General features: G+C 39.3%; 1 protein-coding gene across 7 annotated transcripts in view; it reads right to left on the bottom strand.

The window, feature by feature from the left end:
• HFM1 (helicase for meiosis 1) overlaps window positions 1–16,278 on the bottom strand; it is an 81,189-nt gene that overhangs the window by 55,703 nt on the left and 9,208 nt on the right. For 4 of the 7 annotated variants that reach the window (XM_081946883.1, XM_081946881.1, XM_081946885.1 and 1 more), the window contains 10 exons: window positions 15,365–15,407; window positions 13,461–13,708; window positions 9,059–9,106; window positions 8,478–8,548; window positions 6,505–6,637; window positions 5,578–5,729; window positions 5,023–5,100; window positions 4,784–4,945; window positions 959–1,159; window positions 782–870 (listed from right to left, as the gene is read on the bottom strand). In XM_081946883.1, the coding sequence (XP_081803009.1) occupies window positions 782–870; window positions 959–1,159; window positions 4,784–4,945; window positions 5,023–5,100; window positions 5,578–5,729; window positions 6,505–6,637; window positions 8,478–8,548; window positions 9,059–9,106; window positions 13,461–13,708; window positions 15,365–15,407 (1,225 nt within the window). The remainder of the gene's footprint in view (window positions 1–781; window positions 871–958; window positions 1,160–4,783; window positions 4,946–5,022; window positions 5,101–5,577; window positions 5,730–6,504; window positions 6,638–8,477; window positions 8,549–9,058; window positions 9,107–13,460; window positions 13,709–15,364; window positions 15,408–16,278) is intronic. The other 3 variants (XM_081946884.1, XM_081946882.1, XM_081946886.1) reach the window with 2 other exon arrangements.

The raw sequence follows: 16,278 nt of genomic DNA, 5'->3' as shown, positions 1-16,278 counted from the left end.
TTGAAAAGCTGTTCCCATTAAAAATTGTTCTCACACCAGCATTCTTTTTTACTCTTCAATGAATACATATTTTCTCACAAGGCTTGGAGACCTGTGAACCTATACAATGGTTTTGTTGAGTGTTGTTGGCTTGTTTTATATCTTGATTGTGAATTGTGTTGTATAAATATTATATGGTTTTATATTATTTTATATTTTATACTGTGTTCTTTTTTGTTTTAATTGTAAGTCACCCAAAATCATCTATTTGAGATGGGCAACTATAAAATTGAAATAACAAATAAATTACTTTTTACTGTACTCATACAGATAAATATTTATATGGAGTATGCAATTAAAGCAGTAAAATTATTGCTTCAAAAAATTGACTGCAAATCAATGAAGTGTACTTTTAAAGAATTTTTAAGACTGTTACGGGGTAACTGGAAAAACAATGAAGCTATTCAACACTAATGCTCTAATTGCTGGTATCTGCTACATGACAACTGCAGAGCACAGAGAGAAGATTTATTTTAGGTATTCCAAAAGCAATTACTTTACAAAAGGATGAATCTAATTACATCATAAGTAAGTTGTCTGATGCTATTAATTTTCACTCCCTGAAAGAGTCCTATGAAAAATATTCTTAGCAAAATCACTTCATTATCTAATTACTATATGCTAACAACTTGGTGGTGCTGATTCTATAACAGTCTGTTATAAATTGATGAGAAGCACAGATTTTGCTACATGTAGACTATGCATATGTTGTAACCAGGAGAAAGCCTGCATTACAAGGTACCTTTGTTTTTGTTCTATAGTCATAAGAAATTTAGCATCTTTTGCTAGTACAGAAGCAGCTTGCTGAACTCCTTTCCTTGTGGCACAGAACTGTAAATAAGAAAACCCATTGTTTATAATAATTCTGAAATATACACTAGAACCTGATAATTGTTAAGGGGGAAATTGTCATGCATACCACAAGTGTTGGCTTTTGTTCAGAATATGTTTGAATAACACTAGCTACTTTATAGTTAAGTGTTAAGTCAAATTTGAATTCAGTTTGATTGCTACTGCAGGGAAATCCAAGCACAACTTTGTGCAGCTTCACTGGACGGTGTCTTTCATCTATTTTCAGGCATACAGCAGGCTTCTTGCCATCTGAAAGCCATTCTGCAATCTTTAAAGGAAAAGAAAACATGTTAGGATTGAAATTGGGAAAAAAAATGCCTTGGGCTGCAGTCCTGAAAGGACTTGCTCAAGAGGAACTGTACTTTAATCATGAAAGCTCCACTGGCACAAATATTTTTAGATTTACTGTACTGGGTATTCAGTGTGCTTGTCTGTGTCATGAATACAAAGTACTGTTCCAGAATTTTTACCAAGATTTACCAGCTAATACAGCTAAATACTGCCTACATGTCTATCTTTCTGGTATTATAGAGTGCTTTCTATTTTATATGAAGATGGGTGAGTGGAGAATGTTTTCTATATTTAAGACATTAGATGTTCTGTATAATATTCAAGTCACTTGCACTGATTTACTGCTATTCCATGCAAAACAGGAATCAGAAATAAGCATTATGAATGTAGTAAATGAGTGATCCCTTATTCACTCAAGTAAGACATAGCAAACCATTCCTTCCTCCACATTCATCCAAATAGCCAGTACACATATCCTAGATGCCTGAGCAAATAGGCAGGAGAATCCATGACTATAAATGCAATCCGTAAACATGTAAACTGGGAAAACTTCTTTGTCGTTGTCTTCTTCTTTTTCTTTTTAGCTATAAAGGACAAATATTATGTTGTTTCTGGTATTCTGGCCGCTGGCAGGTAGCAATAATGCTAACAGAACTTTCCTGAGGAAAACCAGGAGGAAATTCCCTGTTCTGTTTGAAAAAAGTTATTTTGAGACAAATAGCAGGGAGGTAGCTAGTCGTGAAAAGAAGCAGATCACTCAGAAAAGACCAATGGAAAGAAAACATAGAAGATTTTCTTTCTATTGCAGAAAAATGTAAGCAAAATGAAGACTGGAAAAATAACAACATGGGTTCAATAGACTAGTTTCTAGGAAAAACACACAACCAAGAGATGCTTGAGAAGGAGGGATTGTAGTAATAGCAAAGATAACCATTTCTGAACTGCAAGTATGGAAGGGCGACACGTCTGAGCCAAGAAAATCTTTTGAGAACATAAAAACACTATTTGCAGGAACAATAAAAGTTTCTACATGATCAGGGTGGGACCCATGGTAAAAGCAGGCCAAAGTATTTTGGCATTTGAGGTAAGATAATGAATTGAGGCATAAACTAAAAATCTGTAGGGAGCCAAGAGGAGCTAAGAGGAAGTGCTTCTACAACTCTGATTGAAGGTTGCAAGATATGGGAGTCGAGATTACTTAGGGCAAGCTAGCTGGATAAGCATAGTGAGAGAAATCATGTCTGTCTTAAGTAAGATTAAGGTTAAATTTCGCTTTTAGAGTCTTTCGTTTTAAAATATAGTAATCTGATGTATTAGAGGATCAGGAGAGATATAACAGTGACTGCACGTCATATCTGAAGAGATATCTGTCACAGAAGAGAGATGAACTTATTCTTTATTAATGGATAAAACTATAACCGTGAGAGGGATCTTGGAGTCCTAGTGGACAACCATTTAAATATGAGCCAGCAGTGTGCAGCAGCTGCAAAAAAGCCAACACAGTTCTAGGCTACATAAACAGAGAGAGAGAATCAAGATCACTTGAAGTGTTAATACCACTTTATAATGCCTTGGTAAGGCCACACTTGGAATACTGCATTCAGTTTTGGTCACCACGATGTAGAAAAGATGTGGAGACTCTAGAAAGAGTGCAGAGAAGAGCAACAAAGATGATTAGGGAACTGGAGACTAAAACATATGAAGAACGGTTGCAGGAACTGGGTATGTCTAGTTTAATGAAAAGAAGGACTAGGGGAGACATGATAGCAGTGTTCCAATATCTCAGGGGTTGTCACAAAGAAGAGGGAGTCAAACTATTCTCCAAGGCACCTGAGGGTAGAACAAGAAGCAATGGGTGGAAACTAATCAAGGACTGAGGAGAAATTTCCTGACAGAACAATTAATCAGTTGAACAACTTGCCTCCAGAAGTTGTGAATGCCCCAACACTGGACGTCTTTAAGAAGATGTTGGATAGCCATTTGTCTGAAACAGTATAAGGTTTCCTGCCTTGGCAGGGGGTTGGACTAGAAGACCTCCAAGGTCCCTTCCAACTCTGCTATTGTATTGTATTGGTATAACTATAATGAAACAGATTCAGGCTAGACATCATGAGGGACAAAACTGATTGAATGAGCACTTAACCAGGGGAACAAGTTGCAAATGCAATAGTTCATGGTATGGACAACAGATGAAGTGTCCCCTGGAAAATAGGTGCTGGCAGCAGAAATGCTCAAATGTATTCCCCCAAAGCAGGAGAAAGGATCAGGATGTGAATTACCAAGCAACATACTATTGGACTGAAATTCATGCAAAAGCCTTGATGACTGAGGTTTTAGGAAGAAAACGAAGCTGTGAATATATAATTCTTCCTTCAAGTCTTGCTGTTCTGTCACATTATGATGGGGAGTGTTCCTGCAAGGGAGGAGTGAACAATGTAGGGATTGTATGCCAAGTCCCAAAAGGGTCATCCAAGGTTAAACAAGTAGCAGCAGTGTAGGAACATACTGATGGTGGAAAATCATTTTCGTGACAATAGCAAATGGATAATTTTATACAATGTGAAAGAAAGCAAAGATAAACACACATTTTACGAAGAAAATCGTGTGATAGACAAAATGAAGTATTGATGATATAGTGCTGGCTCTTTCAGATTGGATAGCACTTAATATTCTATTGAGGAAAAGCTTGGGATTTTTTGCAGTACAAATGGTACATTAGGCTAATGTTGCCACACAGGAACATAAAAACCAAAGCTGCAAAAACAGAGCTACTGTGGGAATATGGACTGTCAGGAGCATAAACATAGGAAAGCTCGACACAGTGAAAGATGAAACGAATCAACTATTTGGTAAGGTAGCACTTGAGACTTTGAAAAAGATATTCAAGTGCTGTGAAGAGTCCTACCTATGAAGACCAGAACCATGTTAGCAATAGTTTCCCCCAGGACAGGCTATGGAAGCAAAGGTTGGGCTTTGAATATGCTGGATAGAAAAGGTTTTGGCCATTTTTGAGCTTTGGTGTTGGAGAAAACTCTTGATCATATCATGAATAACCCATTAAACAAACAAATGGTTCATAGAACAGTCATCCAAAATTCTCAATTCAGGTAAAAATGACATTGAAATTGTAACATATTGAACATATTATGCAAAAATATACTAACTACTGGAAGAGTTGAAGGCACGGGTCTAGCTATGCTTATGCTAGCTTATGCTAAGAGCAGACACTGACTTGTACTAATAAGCAATTGAATATTTAGAGATGACAGTGTGAAACAGAAACATTCACTGTGCTAAGCACATACTGTACATTACAAACTTATGACCCATCAATGCATTTTGGAACACAATTAGATTGTCATAATTAGATTGCCAGTACTGTAACCTGTATCTATATTCAACAAATATGAGAGAACTACAGAGTTTGCCCAATCAGCATAGCTTTTTTAATTCAAAGTACTGTAATTGTCCTTTCCTTTCCTTTCTTTTTGGGATATTTGATTTTGGATAGCAAGCAGCTAAAAAGAGAGAGAAAAATCTTTTTGAAATCTTAAGTATAAAGTATAACATATAAAAAGAAAAGTTAATTCATGTTTCTTACGTCTTCTGCATTTGGAATCGTTGCAGAAACTGCCACAAATCTCATGGGAAATACTGAGCTAGGATTGTCAGAACTTTGTGAAAAAGAAGACTGAATAGTTTTCATCCGGCTGACCACAACTTCAAGAGTAGCACCCCGGCTCTCATCTTTTACAACATGTACCTACGGAATTAAATACCACATCTAAAACATCTACTGCTTTCCATCATTATATTTTAAATCATCAGTTACTACTTTACCTCATCAATGAGGATAAGTCTCACTAGCTGAACTAAAGAGTTATCTCTCCACTTTCTAGTCATGCTATCCCACTTTTCCTAAAGGATAATAGAAAAAACATAATATTGTAGTACAATCTAAATTCATCTGTTTTATAGGATTAAAATACTGTTGGAACTGTCAATCACTATTATTACTATACCTAGCAATCAGCTTTAGCATTATAAATATTAACAATTATTTCAATATGTTTTGTTTTGTAAAAGCTAGCAGCATTTTTATTTTTTTTAAAAAGTACCGCAGATCAAATTCAAACAGCATTTCAGAGTAATCTAATGCATTGTACAAAGTAATGCTGCATTTTCACTTTTCAGATGTAATCATTGTGTAGCTGATGCTACTATATGCAGCAGCAAAGAAGCATTTCATGCATGCCTTGTGACCAATTCATGGTGAAACTATAGATAAATCAACTGGAGATTGATCAGACTTATTTCTAAACATACAAATATAACTTGAACAGTACTGAATATTTCTAGTCAACAAAGCAACATTCACTAATTTTTGAAACTTACTGGCGTAGTCAAAATAATGTGAGCATGTTGTATCTCAAATAAGTCATCCACTGCTGTATCTCCTGTTAGCTCCTTACAGATGAGTCCAATGGGTCCAAATTTTTCTTTCCAATCATCAAAGCGCTGGCTGCAGAGAGCTTTTATTGGAGCCACTAAAAATGAAACCAAGTTTTGTGAGAGAACAAGATAGCCACAAAATAACTCCAGTACAATATCTCCAATACTTTTCTACTCCCCACAACTCCTCACAACTTCAAATTTCTTTGAATGTCCCAACTCCTTTTAGGGATATACTACAATGATTTTTCATATACTATATGTCTTCTACTTTTTTCACCAAGCCTTAATTGTATACTCTTTAAAACCTTTCTCTAAAGTTTTTTAAAGAGCATACTTTTTTGGTTTAGTAGTTTCCATACATTTACAAAATAAGTGTTTTAATAGAAAAAGGCAATGAAAGCAAAGGAAATCCCACTCTCTGAGCAGAACTATTTCTGCCTCTCTGTGCGGTACAGAAAGAGTACAACCCAATCATTACATATCGCTGCCTGCTTAAAACCAGGGCCACTTTTCTCTTTGTAGGAAGAATTTCCAGTATAAAGTGACAGAAGCAAAGTTTAGCCCAGAAGACTAAGCTTTGGAGGAAGATCTTCCTATATCTGCAACCTTACTAACTTAATCATATCACGAAGGGGCATAGTTAAGTTTCTAGCTACTGGCCTAGGGGGCCTTCCAAAGCAAGACCTATGAAAGGATAAATCAAAACCACATTATGCACAACTATAAAACAAATAAATAAATCATCATTAAAATACATAAACATAGGGTTTTTTTTGCTGCCATAAGGCTACATGCAATAACCAAAACAAGCAAAAACAAAATAGTTTTATAAGCAGTAATAATAATTTTAACAAGTAGTATACTTACTATATACAATTTTAATATTTAACCAAGGTATTGGCACTCTGATTAATAATCTGGTAACTGCAAGCTCAAACATCACAGTTTTCCCAGAACCAGTTGGTGCACAGATTACAAAATTTCTGTCTGTGTAAAGAATCTACAAAATAGTAACAAATAGTAAAATATAGAACAACAGCCAACATCCATTTTGACTTTTTAAAAACTCACTTTTAAAAAAACATGAGAAGCAAAAGAGCCTAAACCAGAATATTTTCTTTCTTTCTTTGCATTTGCCACTGAATAATTGTGAAGAATATAAGGTATTTAAAATGACTATGTGGCATGGTCTGAAATAGCATTGCTAACATAAAACCACTTCTCAAGTCCAAGGAGGAAATAGTGCACATAGGAGAAAAAAATTATATGCAATTTATTTATTTATTTAGCACATGACATACTATACACGGACTAGCAATATATACTGTATTAACATTTCACCTATATTAGTAAAACACAAATATTAAAAAGATCTATGTTTAAGTATCAATGTCTAGGCCTGTGATGGCGAACCTATGGCACATATGCCACAGGTGGTACACGGAGCCATATTTGCTGGCACGCCAGTCATCAGCTCCGATGCGCATATGCGTGCTGTCCAGCTGATTTTCAGCCTTCCGGGGGGCCAGGGGAGGCCGTTTTTGCCCTCCCCAGACTTCAGGAAAGCCTCCGGAGCCTGGGGAGGTAGAAAAACAGGCCCAATGGCCAACCGGAAGTTTGTTTCCGAACATCTGGTTGGCCCGTTGGGCCTGTTTTTCACCCTCCTGTGCTCCGGAGGCTTTCCTAAAGCCTGGGGAGGGCGAAAACAGCCTTCCCCAGCCCCCCTGAAGCGCCCTCGAGAAGGCAGAAACAGATAGTTTCAGAACTTCTGGTTGGCTGTTGGGTTCGTTTTTCACTCCCCCCAGGCACGTGTTCACGATAGCGCGCAGGCACACAATTTTGGCATACCTTTACAAAAAGGTTTGCCATCACTGGTCTAGGCTATCTATCCATTGAAGCGCAGCATCACTTATATTTTAAAAATCAGATACTGGACAGGTATATGTCCTCAGCTTATAATAGGTCACAATGTGATCTACAGTTGATGTGGGGCCCTGCAGTCACACTGAGGGGAGGATACTATGCCCTTCTATATAAAGAATGCTGGCAGATACAGTGTGAGTTACAAATCCTTCTCAGGATTGTCTATTGTTGATATGTTAGGTGAAAGTCTGGCACCTTTTTTGTGCAGTCATTTATATGTCTACCTATATCTAGGCATTCAGTGACCCATTTGACTTTCCATTGGGAATCAATATTAAAATTGTTGTGCAGATGTTGTGAAGTGGATTTGAGACTTTTGGCAGATAAATGTCTTTAATTTTTAATCTGCCTTTACAAATATACAATAAAAGTTGTTAATCATATACATTCCTATCAATATAGGAGTTTGAAAACCATTATTGCCCTTTATAAATTGCTTATGGTATAATCTTATAATGTTTATTAAAAGGCAAATCCCATTAAATTAAAAACTTCATTTGATTGTAGCTTTGGGCAATTATGACATCTAAAGGGATTTTGGAAAAGATATCTTATAAATTTACTCATTATATTCTAAAAATATTTATTTCTTTGCTGCTGTAGCAAGGGCCACACCAAGAAAAGGAGGTTTATTGAGATTTTAGCATGCTGCTATAAATACTAGCGGAGATATATATTGATAGAAGACAACAATGTGCAAATTTCTGCAACATAATATAGTGTGATGCTGCATTTCCACCCTAACTTCCTGGTCTTGAAGAAGTTGCTTAAGATCCTACTATTCTGCAGGGCATTTGAGTGTTAAGGATGGATGGCTACATCTGGTTATTTATTTTGCTTTAGTTTTTGTTATAACTACTTCCCGGGAATGTAAGAATAGTTTAACATCAGTATTATAATAATTAGGTCATACTTACATCATCCAAAGCCTTAGACTGAATAAAATTAAAATAAGGGAACTCTTTGAAAATATTTCTAAATTGAGTGGCTTAAAACTTGTATTAAGGAGACATTTTAATGAAGTATGGGTACAATTTTATCTAAACATAAGAATAAAACCTTCTAATTTTCCACATTTGTTTCATTTCATAAACTAGGTCTTAAAAAAAAGAAGAAAATGCAAGAAAAAACTGAAAGAAGAAAAGATGTCTTGACGAAAATCTATAGTAAATATTTATAAAATTACTGATTAAGTTACCAAAGATAAATATTATTCATTTATATGGGTAAACTAATCCAATGACCCTGCCATGCTAGTGGACCACTAAAGCCATGTAATAGTACTGTACCACAATCTATGAATAACATAGAGATGTTTATTGTAGATAATGACCCTTGGCATAATGATGAGTTTGCTCAATTAGCTTTCCTGATATTATGCAGCCATATATAGGAATCCCTTTGCCACATGATGAATTTTTGGATTTTAAAAGTGCTATTATTTACATCCAAGAAATGATATATAGTTATATAGTAGTAATAACTTATAAAAGGATACGGATTTCAGTCACAGGCCTCAAAACCATGGAGTCATTTTTAGATATTACTAGTAACAAAACAAAACAAATACTGGATTTAGTTTTCTTTCTTTCTTATTCACATGCACATTATAATTGATCTTAGTCAATATTTATTTAAACAGCACAAATAAAAACATAATAGATTAGATTCTGACCTAGTTGTACTTGGTTGTGCAATTAATCACTGGGAGAGGGTAGACTAATATTGATAACCTGTACAAATCTTGATATGTTTACAACATGAAAAATTTCCAATAAAAATTGCCAATATTACAGCTTGCTAGGTTAACAGACATGCTGAGGACAGGCTGCAATCCATTGGCAATGATGTAACATTGCTGTTGGTTGGTGTGATGGTTGAAGTCAGCCCTTCAATAAAGTAAATGGTAGAGGAAACCAATACTGGGAATAGCAACGAAGTGTTGAAGGAGAAAGTTACTTGTCAGCTGTTTCCTAGTATGATAAACAAGTATGCAATTTCCGATGTCAGAGAAACTTTTAACATCTAGTCCAGTCAGCGTTTGTACAGGAACTGGAAAGGACTATCAAACCAAAATAGTTTGGACCAATTTTTCTTGAATCTAAAATTTTCCAAAGGGTTATCTAGTGAGACGAGTGTTTTGTATTGATTTGAAATCTGCAAATTATGATTCCATGGTTTATACAGTACAACAAACATATTCACAAAATGTAATTTACAAGAAGATAATACTTGTAAAAAGCTTATTTGAAGGCATAAATAAAATATATTCCTATTCCAATGTAAATAATTTCAACCCTAACTTATTCTTTATAATTATTGCTGGGTGCTTCTATGATGGGTGCTTCTAAACTATGCTTTTCTGATATAATCAAACCTTCATGATTTACAGCAGTGGTTCTCAACCTTCCCAATGCCGTGATCCTTTAATACAGTTCCACATGTTGTGGTGACCCCCAACCATAAAATTGGTGTCTCGGTTCTCCTTAGACCATTGAAAATATGTGTTTTCCGATGGTCTTAGGCGACCCTTGTGAAAGGGCTGTTCGACCCCCAAAGGGGTCCCAACCCACAGGTTAAGAACCACTGATTTACAGGATTTTGTAAGTTATCATCTGTGCTTTCACACTATTCCTTCTATACTTTCTTGTTATCAAGTAAACCTCTAAGACAGAAAAGACATATTTATTTATTTTATTTATTTATTAAATTTGTTAGCCGCTCCCTCTCCACAAAGGGACTTGGGGCGGCGTACAATAAATAAAAACACATATTATAAAATTACACATTGTACGGAGGAGGTATAAAACACAATACAATCATTATAATAACATAGAAATATTAAAATAAGTTAAGATTAAAACCCCAATGGAAATTACAAGTTTAAAAATTGCCAGGAGGAATAAAATGAAGCTATGGTTGAGCCAGGCCTGCTAGTTGGAAAAGGTGGGTCTTGAGTTTTGAACGGAAGGAGCGGAGGTCGGTGGTAATCCTAATATCCGGGGGGAGGTCATTCCAGAGGGCTGGGCCCATCACAGAGAAGGCCCTACTCCTGGGCGCCGCCCTTTGGCACTGCTTAGTGGACGGCACCCGGAGAAGTCCCTCTCTGTGAGAGCGAATTGGTTGTAGGGATGTATGGGGCAGGATGCGATCCCGCATGCAGCTAGGTCCTGTGCCATGGAGCGCTTTGAAGATGGTAATCAATACCTTGAAACGCACCTGATAGACCACAGGAAGCCAGTGCAGCTCGCGCAGGAGAGGTGTTATATGGGAGTATCTCGTACTCCCCATAATCACCCGCGCGGCCGCGTTCTGGACCAGCTGCAGTCTTTGAGTGCATCTCAAGGGAAGCCCCATGTAGAGAGCATTACAGTAGTCTAGGCGGGACGTCACCAGCGCGTGAGTGACTGTGCGAAGGGCATCCCGGTCCAATAGGGGGCGCAATTGGCGCACCAGGCGAACCTGGTGGAACGCCCCCCTTGCCACGGCTGCCACATGGTCATCCATGGACAGCCGGGCATCCAGGAGGACGCCCAAATTGCGCGCCCATTCCATGGGGGCCAGTTGTTCGCCCCCAATGGCCAGTGTTGGAATTAGCTGGTTGAACCGGGGGGCCGGAAGCCACAGCCACTCCGTCTTGGAGGGGTTGAGTTTGAGTCGGTTGTCACCCATCCAGACCCGTACGGCTTCTAAACACCGGGACATCATTTCAACGGCCTCGTTGGGGTGGTTTGGGGTGGAGATGTACAGCTGTGTATCATCAGCGTACAGATGATATCCCACCCCAAAACCACGGATGATCTCACCCAGCGGTTTCATATATGTATTGAACAGGAGAGGCGAGAGGACTGACCCCTGCGGCACCCCACAAGTGAGAGGCCTCAGGGACGACCTCTGCTCTCCTGCCAACACACACTGCGTCCGGTCGGAGAGGTAGCAGAACCACCGTAGAACGGTGCCCCTTACCCCCAGCCCCTCCAGCCAGTGCAGGAGGATACCGTGGTCGATGGTATCAAAAGCCGCTGAGAGATCTAATAGGACCAGGATAGAGGAACAACCCCTATCCCTGGCCCTCCAGAGATCATCTACCAACGCGACCAAGGCCGTCTCTGTGCTGTGCCCGGGTCGGAAGCCGGACTGGCGCGGGTCTAGATAATCATTCTCCTCCAGGTGACGTGGGAACTGTTGGGCCACCACACTCTCTACAACCTTCGCTAAGAAAGGAAGGTTGGAGACAGGACGGTAATTGGCTAGCTCCGTTGGGTCCAGGGAAGGCTTCTTGAGTAAGGGTCTCACAACCGCCTCTTTCAAGGCGGCCGGTAAGAACCCCTCGCCCAATGAAGCGTTCACTAGCACCAAGAGCCAGTCTCGTGTAACCTCCCAGGATGCCAGTACAAGCCAGGAGGGACACGGGTCCAATGAACATGTGGTGGCTCGTAGTCGCCCGCGTAACCTGTCCAAATCCTCGATGGCAACCGAGTCAAACTCCTCCCAGAATGGTCTCTCAAGACTCGCCTGGGGCATCCCTCCTAGCCCACTGAGGGGGACCCATTCCCTCCGGATTTGAGCGATTTTATCCTGCAGATATTTCCCAAATTCCTCTGCCCTGCCCTGTAAAGGGGCTTCCCGCGGTCTCTGCGAAAGAAGAGAGCGGGTCACCCGAAACAGGGCGGCAGGGCGGTTATCTGCGGATGCAATAAGGGCGGCACAATGTCGACGTTTGGCCGCTCCTATTGCCACAAGGTATGTCCTTAAGTAGGTTCGTACCTGTGTTCGGTCAAGTTCGGAACGGGAGGATCTCCATCGGCTCTCTAGGCGTCTCTTGTGGCGTTTCATCACCCTTAGCTCCTCGGTGAACCAAGGGGCCAGGGTGGTTCGTTGCCGCAGGAGAGGCCGCAAAGGCGCCACCCGGTCTAAGGCCCCGGCAGCCGCATTATTCCAGGCGGCTACTAGGTCCTCTATCCGGGGGCGGGTCAGGTCTACAGGAGGTGGCCGAAGCTCCGTCTGGAACCTTTCCGGTTCCATCAGGCGCCTGGGGCGGAACCACCTAGGATATTCCGGTTCCGCCTCCCCGCGGCGGGGGGTAGCACCAGGGAAGTCAAGTCGGAGAAGTGAGTGGTCTGACCATGACAGGGGAGTAATAGCTATGTCCCCTATTCCCAGATCACTCGTCCACTGGTCAGAGACAAAAACAAGATCCAGTGTGTGGCCTCCCTCGTGTGTGGGACCCTGAATTAACTGAGTCAGGTCCATGGCTGTCATGGAAGCCATGAACTCCTGAACCACCTCAGATGCTTCTCCCACCAATGGCAAGTTGAAGTCCCCCATGACCAAAAGTTTGGGGGTCTCAACTGCCATCGTTGCGATCAGCTTGAGGAGCTCAGGCAGGGCCGCTGATGTATAGCGAGGAGCCAGGTATACAATCAGCAGGCCCAACTGTCTCCCTGGGCCCCATCTCACGACAAGGGATTCACACCCGGATGTCTGTGGCACAGTGAACTCTCTCGGCTCCAGGTCTTCCCGGATAATTACCGCTACCCCACCGCCCCTACCCTGGACTTTTCAGGCGCTCCGCTCCGCTGAGGAAACATCTCCGTTCCCAGCCGAGCTGGTGGAGCGCAGGCAGGCGTCGTTGCTTCGCCAGGGGCGGGGCAAGACTGTACTTCCGGTTTTAGCGCCGGAAGGGAGCGCGCGAGCCAGGTGTAGCGCTGAAAGGGAGCGCGCGAGCCAGGTGTAGCGCTGAAAGGGAGTGCGCGAGCCAGGTGGAGCGCTGAAAGGGAGCGCGCGCGATCCGGTGCGATCCAGCAGGAACCCACCACTGCATTATTCATAGTTGTTTCATGAGAACTGTAATTTAAGTACCTTTTGCAGGAAAAAGTGTAGAAAAAAATATAATTTACCTTCCATACTAGAGATGTCTGAAATACATGGAAATGATGGTGCTTTTTTAATTCCTTTTGTATTTGCAGAAGCAGAAAAAGTATTATTTATAGAAAGACAATTAAAATCTGAATTTTGGGCTATCTGCATATCATTTTTCCATAAGTCTTTTTCCATCTCTTTGTTGTTAATAATATTGCAGTATGTATCCATTTCTATCTTTGCACTGGCATTATTTGCATATGTATAAGAAGCTGGTTTAAATAATCTGTAAGAATGTAAAGGATTTTTTTTATAATATACATAAACACACACACCTTTTTATATGACAATTATATATATTTGCTCTGTTGCATTGTTTCTAATAATTAATTTTAAAACCTTATAAACAACTTACCGTATTTTCGGAGTATAAGACACACCTTTTTCCCTCAAAAAAGAAGCTGAAAATCTGGGTGCATCTTATATACTGAATACAGCATTTTTTGCCTCCTGAAACCAAAATGGCCATACAGAGCCGTTAGGAGGGTTTCAGAATGCTCCTGGGGGCTGGGGAGAGCAGAAATGAGAGAAAAACGGGCCGTTTTTTGCTCTTTGGGGGGCACCCCCGAGGAGCACTCTACAAGCTACCTAAAGCTATTCATGCCCTTTAAAAAAAAAAAAAGGCCCGTTTTTGCGAAAAATGGACCATTTTTGGAGGCCTGCAGAGTGCAAACACTTTTTTAAAAAATTTGCCTCTTCAAAATCTTGGTGCGTCTTATACTCCGGTGCGTCTTATACTCCAGCAAATACGGTATATAACTTTGATTATTCAGCTGACTGGTCCATTAGCAGTACATGCAAGTATTGTATGTTCTTTTGTTAAGAGGTATTACTCAGATCATCTCTCATATATATCTGCTTTTTCAGCCCACCATAACATCCATTTCTACTGAGCTTCTGAAAAATAATATTTGGATATTGCAAGAATCAGTATTCCAAAGTTTTCAAAGAACTGAAGAAGAAAACGGAAGGCAACAAAATATTTCATTCTAACTTACTCCTTTTTTGTTTTCATTTCATTACATTGTTTATATCTGGATACTTAATGAAGGAAAAACTCAATGATTGCTAAACATTAAAGATATGTATTCCTCTTTGAACTGAGAATCAGGATTCATCAAGTTCACATTAAAATGAACTCTTCCTAGCTTCAAGTTACTTAGACTTTCAGAACAAATTCCTGAAAAAGGACAATCTAGTATCCTAAATCACCAAAGACCACTTTCTAATACCACAGTAATGGGATGTTACATTCCCATTCATGTAGTAAAAATTTTATGACAAACTTCTATGAAGATTGGGTTACAAAATCTATATCCTGAAAAATGCCACGGGATTAAGTCTTTGTGAGCAAACTGAAGTGTAATGGCAAATCGTTGTCCCAAAAGTGAAATGTTTCACTTCTCATCCAAGAAACTTCTTCAGTTCTAATTGACTGGTGGGGAATGGAAGGATTTATATTATTTGCAGTCATCTGGTTGTTAGCACTCTGAGAGTCAGTACTTAATTCTCTGAGAGTCATTGAAGTTACTTGGGGATTTATTTGTATTTTCAGAGTTATCTGAATCAGAGTGTAAACAGGTGTGGAACTTTCTTGGGATGTTTTGAAAGAAAAAAAAACCAAGAAAGTCAAATTGTCTTTTAGAAAAAGCATCTTTGGGCAACCATGACCTAGATGATTAAGAATCTCCATAGACTTTTTGGCAAATCAGCTGGTTTTTAACTAAATAATAAACTAAATTATGTGTTTAAACCCTTATAAAAGGTGTTTTGTCTAAGGCAAAGCCAACTACTATACTAAAAAATTGTTCCCAGATATTTTACATTTAAAAGAATAGTAATAACAGTTCTGATAATTATTAAAATTGGCATAGAATCATACCTTTTCCTGAACGTTGAGTAAGCACTTTCATCACCATCATCTTCTGGAAAATTAATTAATATTTATTTTCCAAAGGACTCTATAAAACAAGTTCTGCTTATGTTCTAATCAAGATATGGAGAACAATGGATCTGATTCCAACTGTAGCCCCCAAAATGTTATATTCCTGCCCCAATTTTAGCCTGTAGTTACTATAATTCTCTTTGTAAAAAGTCTTCTAAAAATACACAATATCATGCTTGTCATTAATCTGTCTGTTCAATAATAATTATATGTTATTCATTTTTTTAAAAATGTACATGGATAAGGGATGTGGTGACTCAGTGGCTAAGATGCTGAGCTTGTCAATCAGAAAGGTCGGCAGTTTGGCAATTCGAATCCCAAGTGCCGCATAATGGAGCTGGTATTACTTGTCCCAGCTTCTGCCAACCTAGCAGTTCGAAAGCATGTAAAAATGCAAGTTAAAAAATATAGGAACCACCTATGGTGGGAAGGTAACAGCATTCCGGGCTTCGCTGTTTAGTCATGTCGGCCACATGATGTCTTAGAACTGTGCTGGCTCTTTGGCTTTGAAACAGAGATGAGCATCACCCCCTCATCAGGAACGACTAGCACATATGTCCGAGGGATACCTTTATCTTTACCTTACACGGATAACACATTTTTATGTCTTATATGCATCGGTCATGCATAATATTCTTGCAAAATGTATATAGCAAATTATAAATTCAAACTTGATTTCACTTTAAAATATACATTCAGAACACTACGGTAAAATTAAGAAAATCTAAAAGAAAGGGATTCCTCCTCTTTTTACAGACTAACATTTCAGAAGAAATTCATACATTGAAGCATATGAACCTTCTATTCAAAATAAACCATTTTTGAGCTGATTTCAACCCCAAAGCACATAT

Source organism: Natrix helvetica (assembly GCF_964273705.1).
Source record: "Natrix helvetica genome assembly, chromosome: 3".
NCBI lineage: Eukaryota > Metazoa > Chordata > Lepidosauria > Squamata > Natricidae > Natrix > Natrix helvetica.
This window is presented reverse-complemented; position numbering and strand designations above follow the sequence as displayed.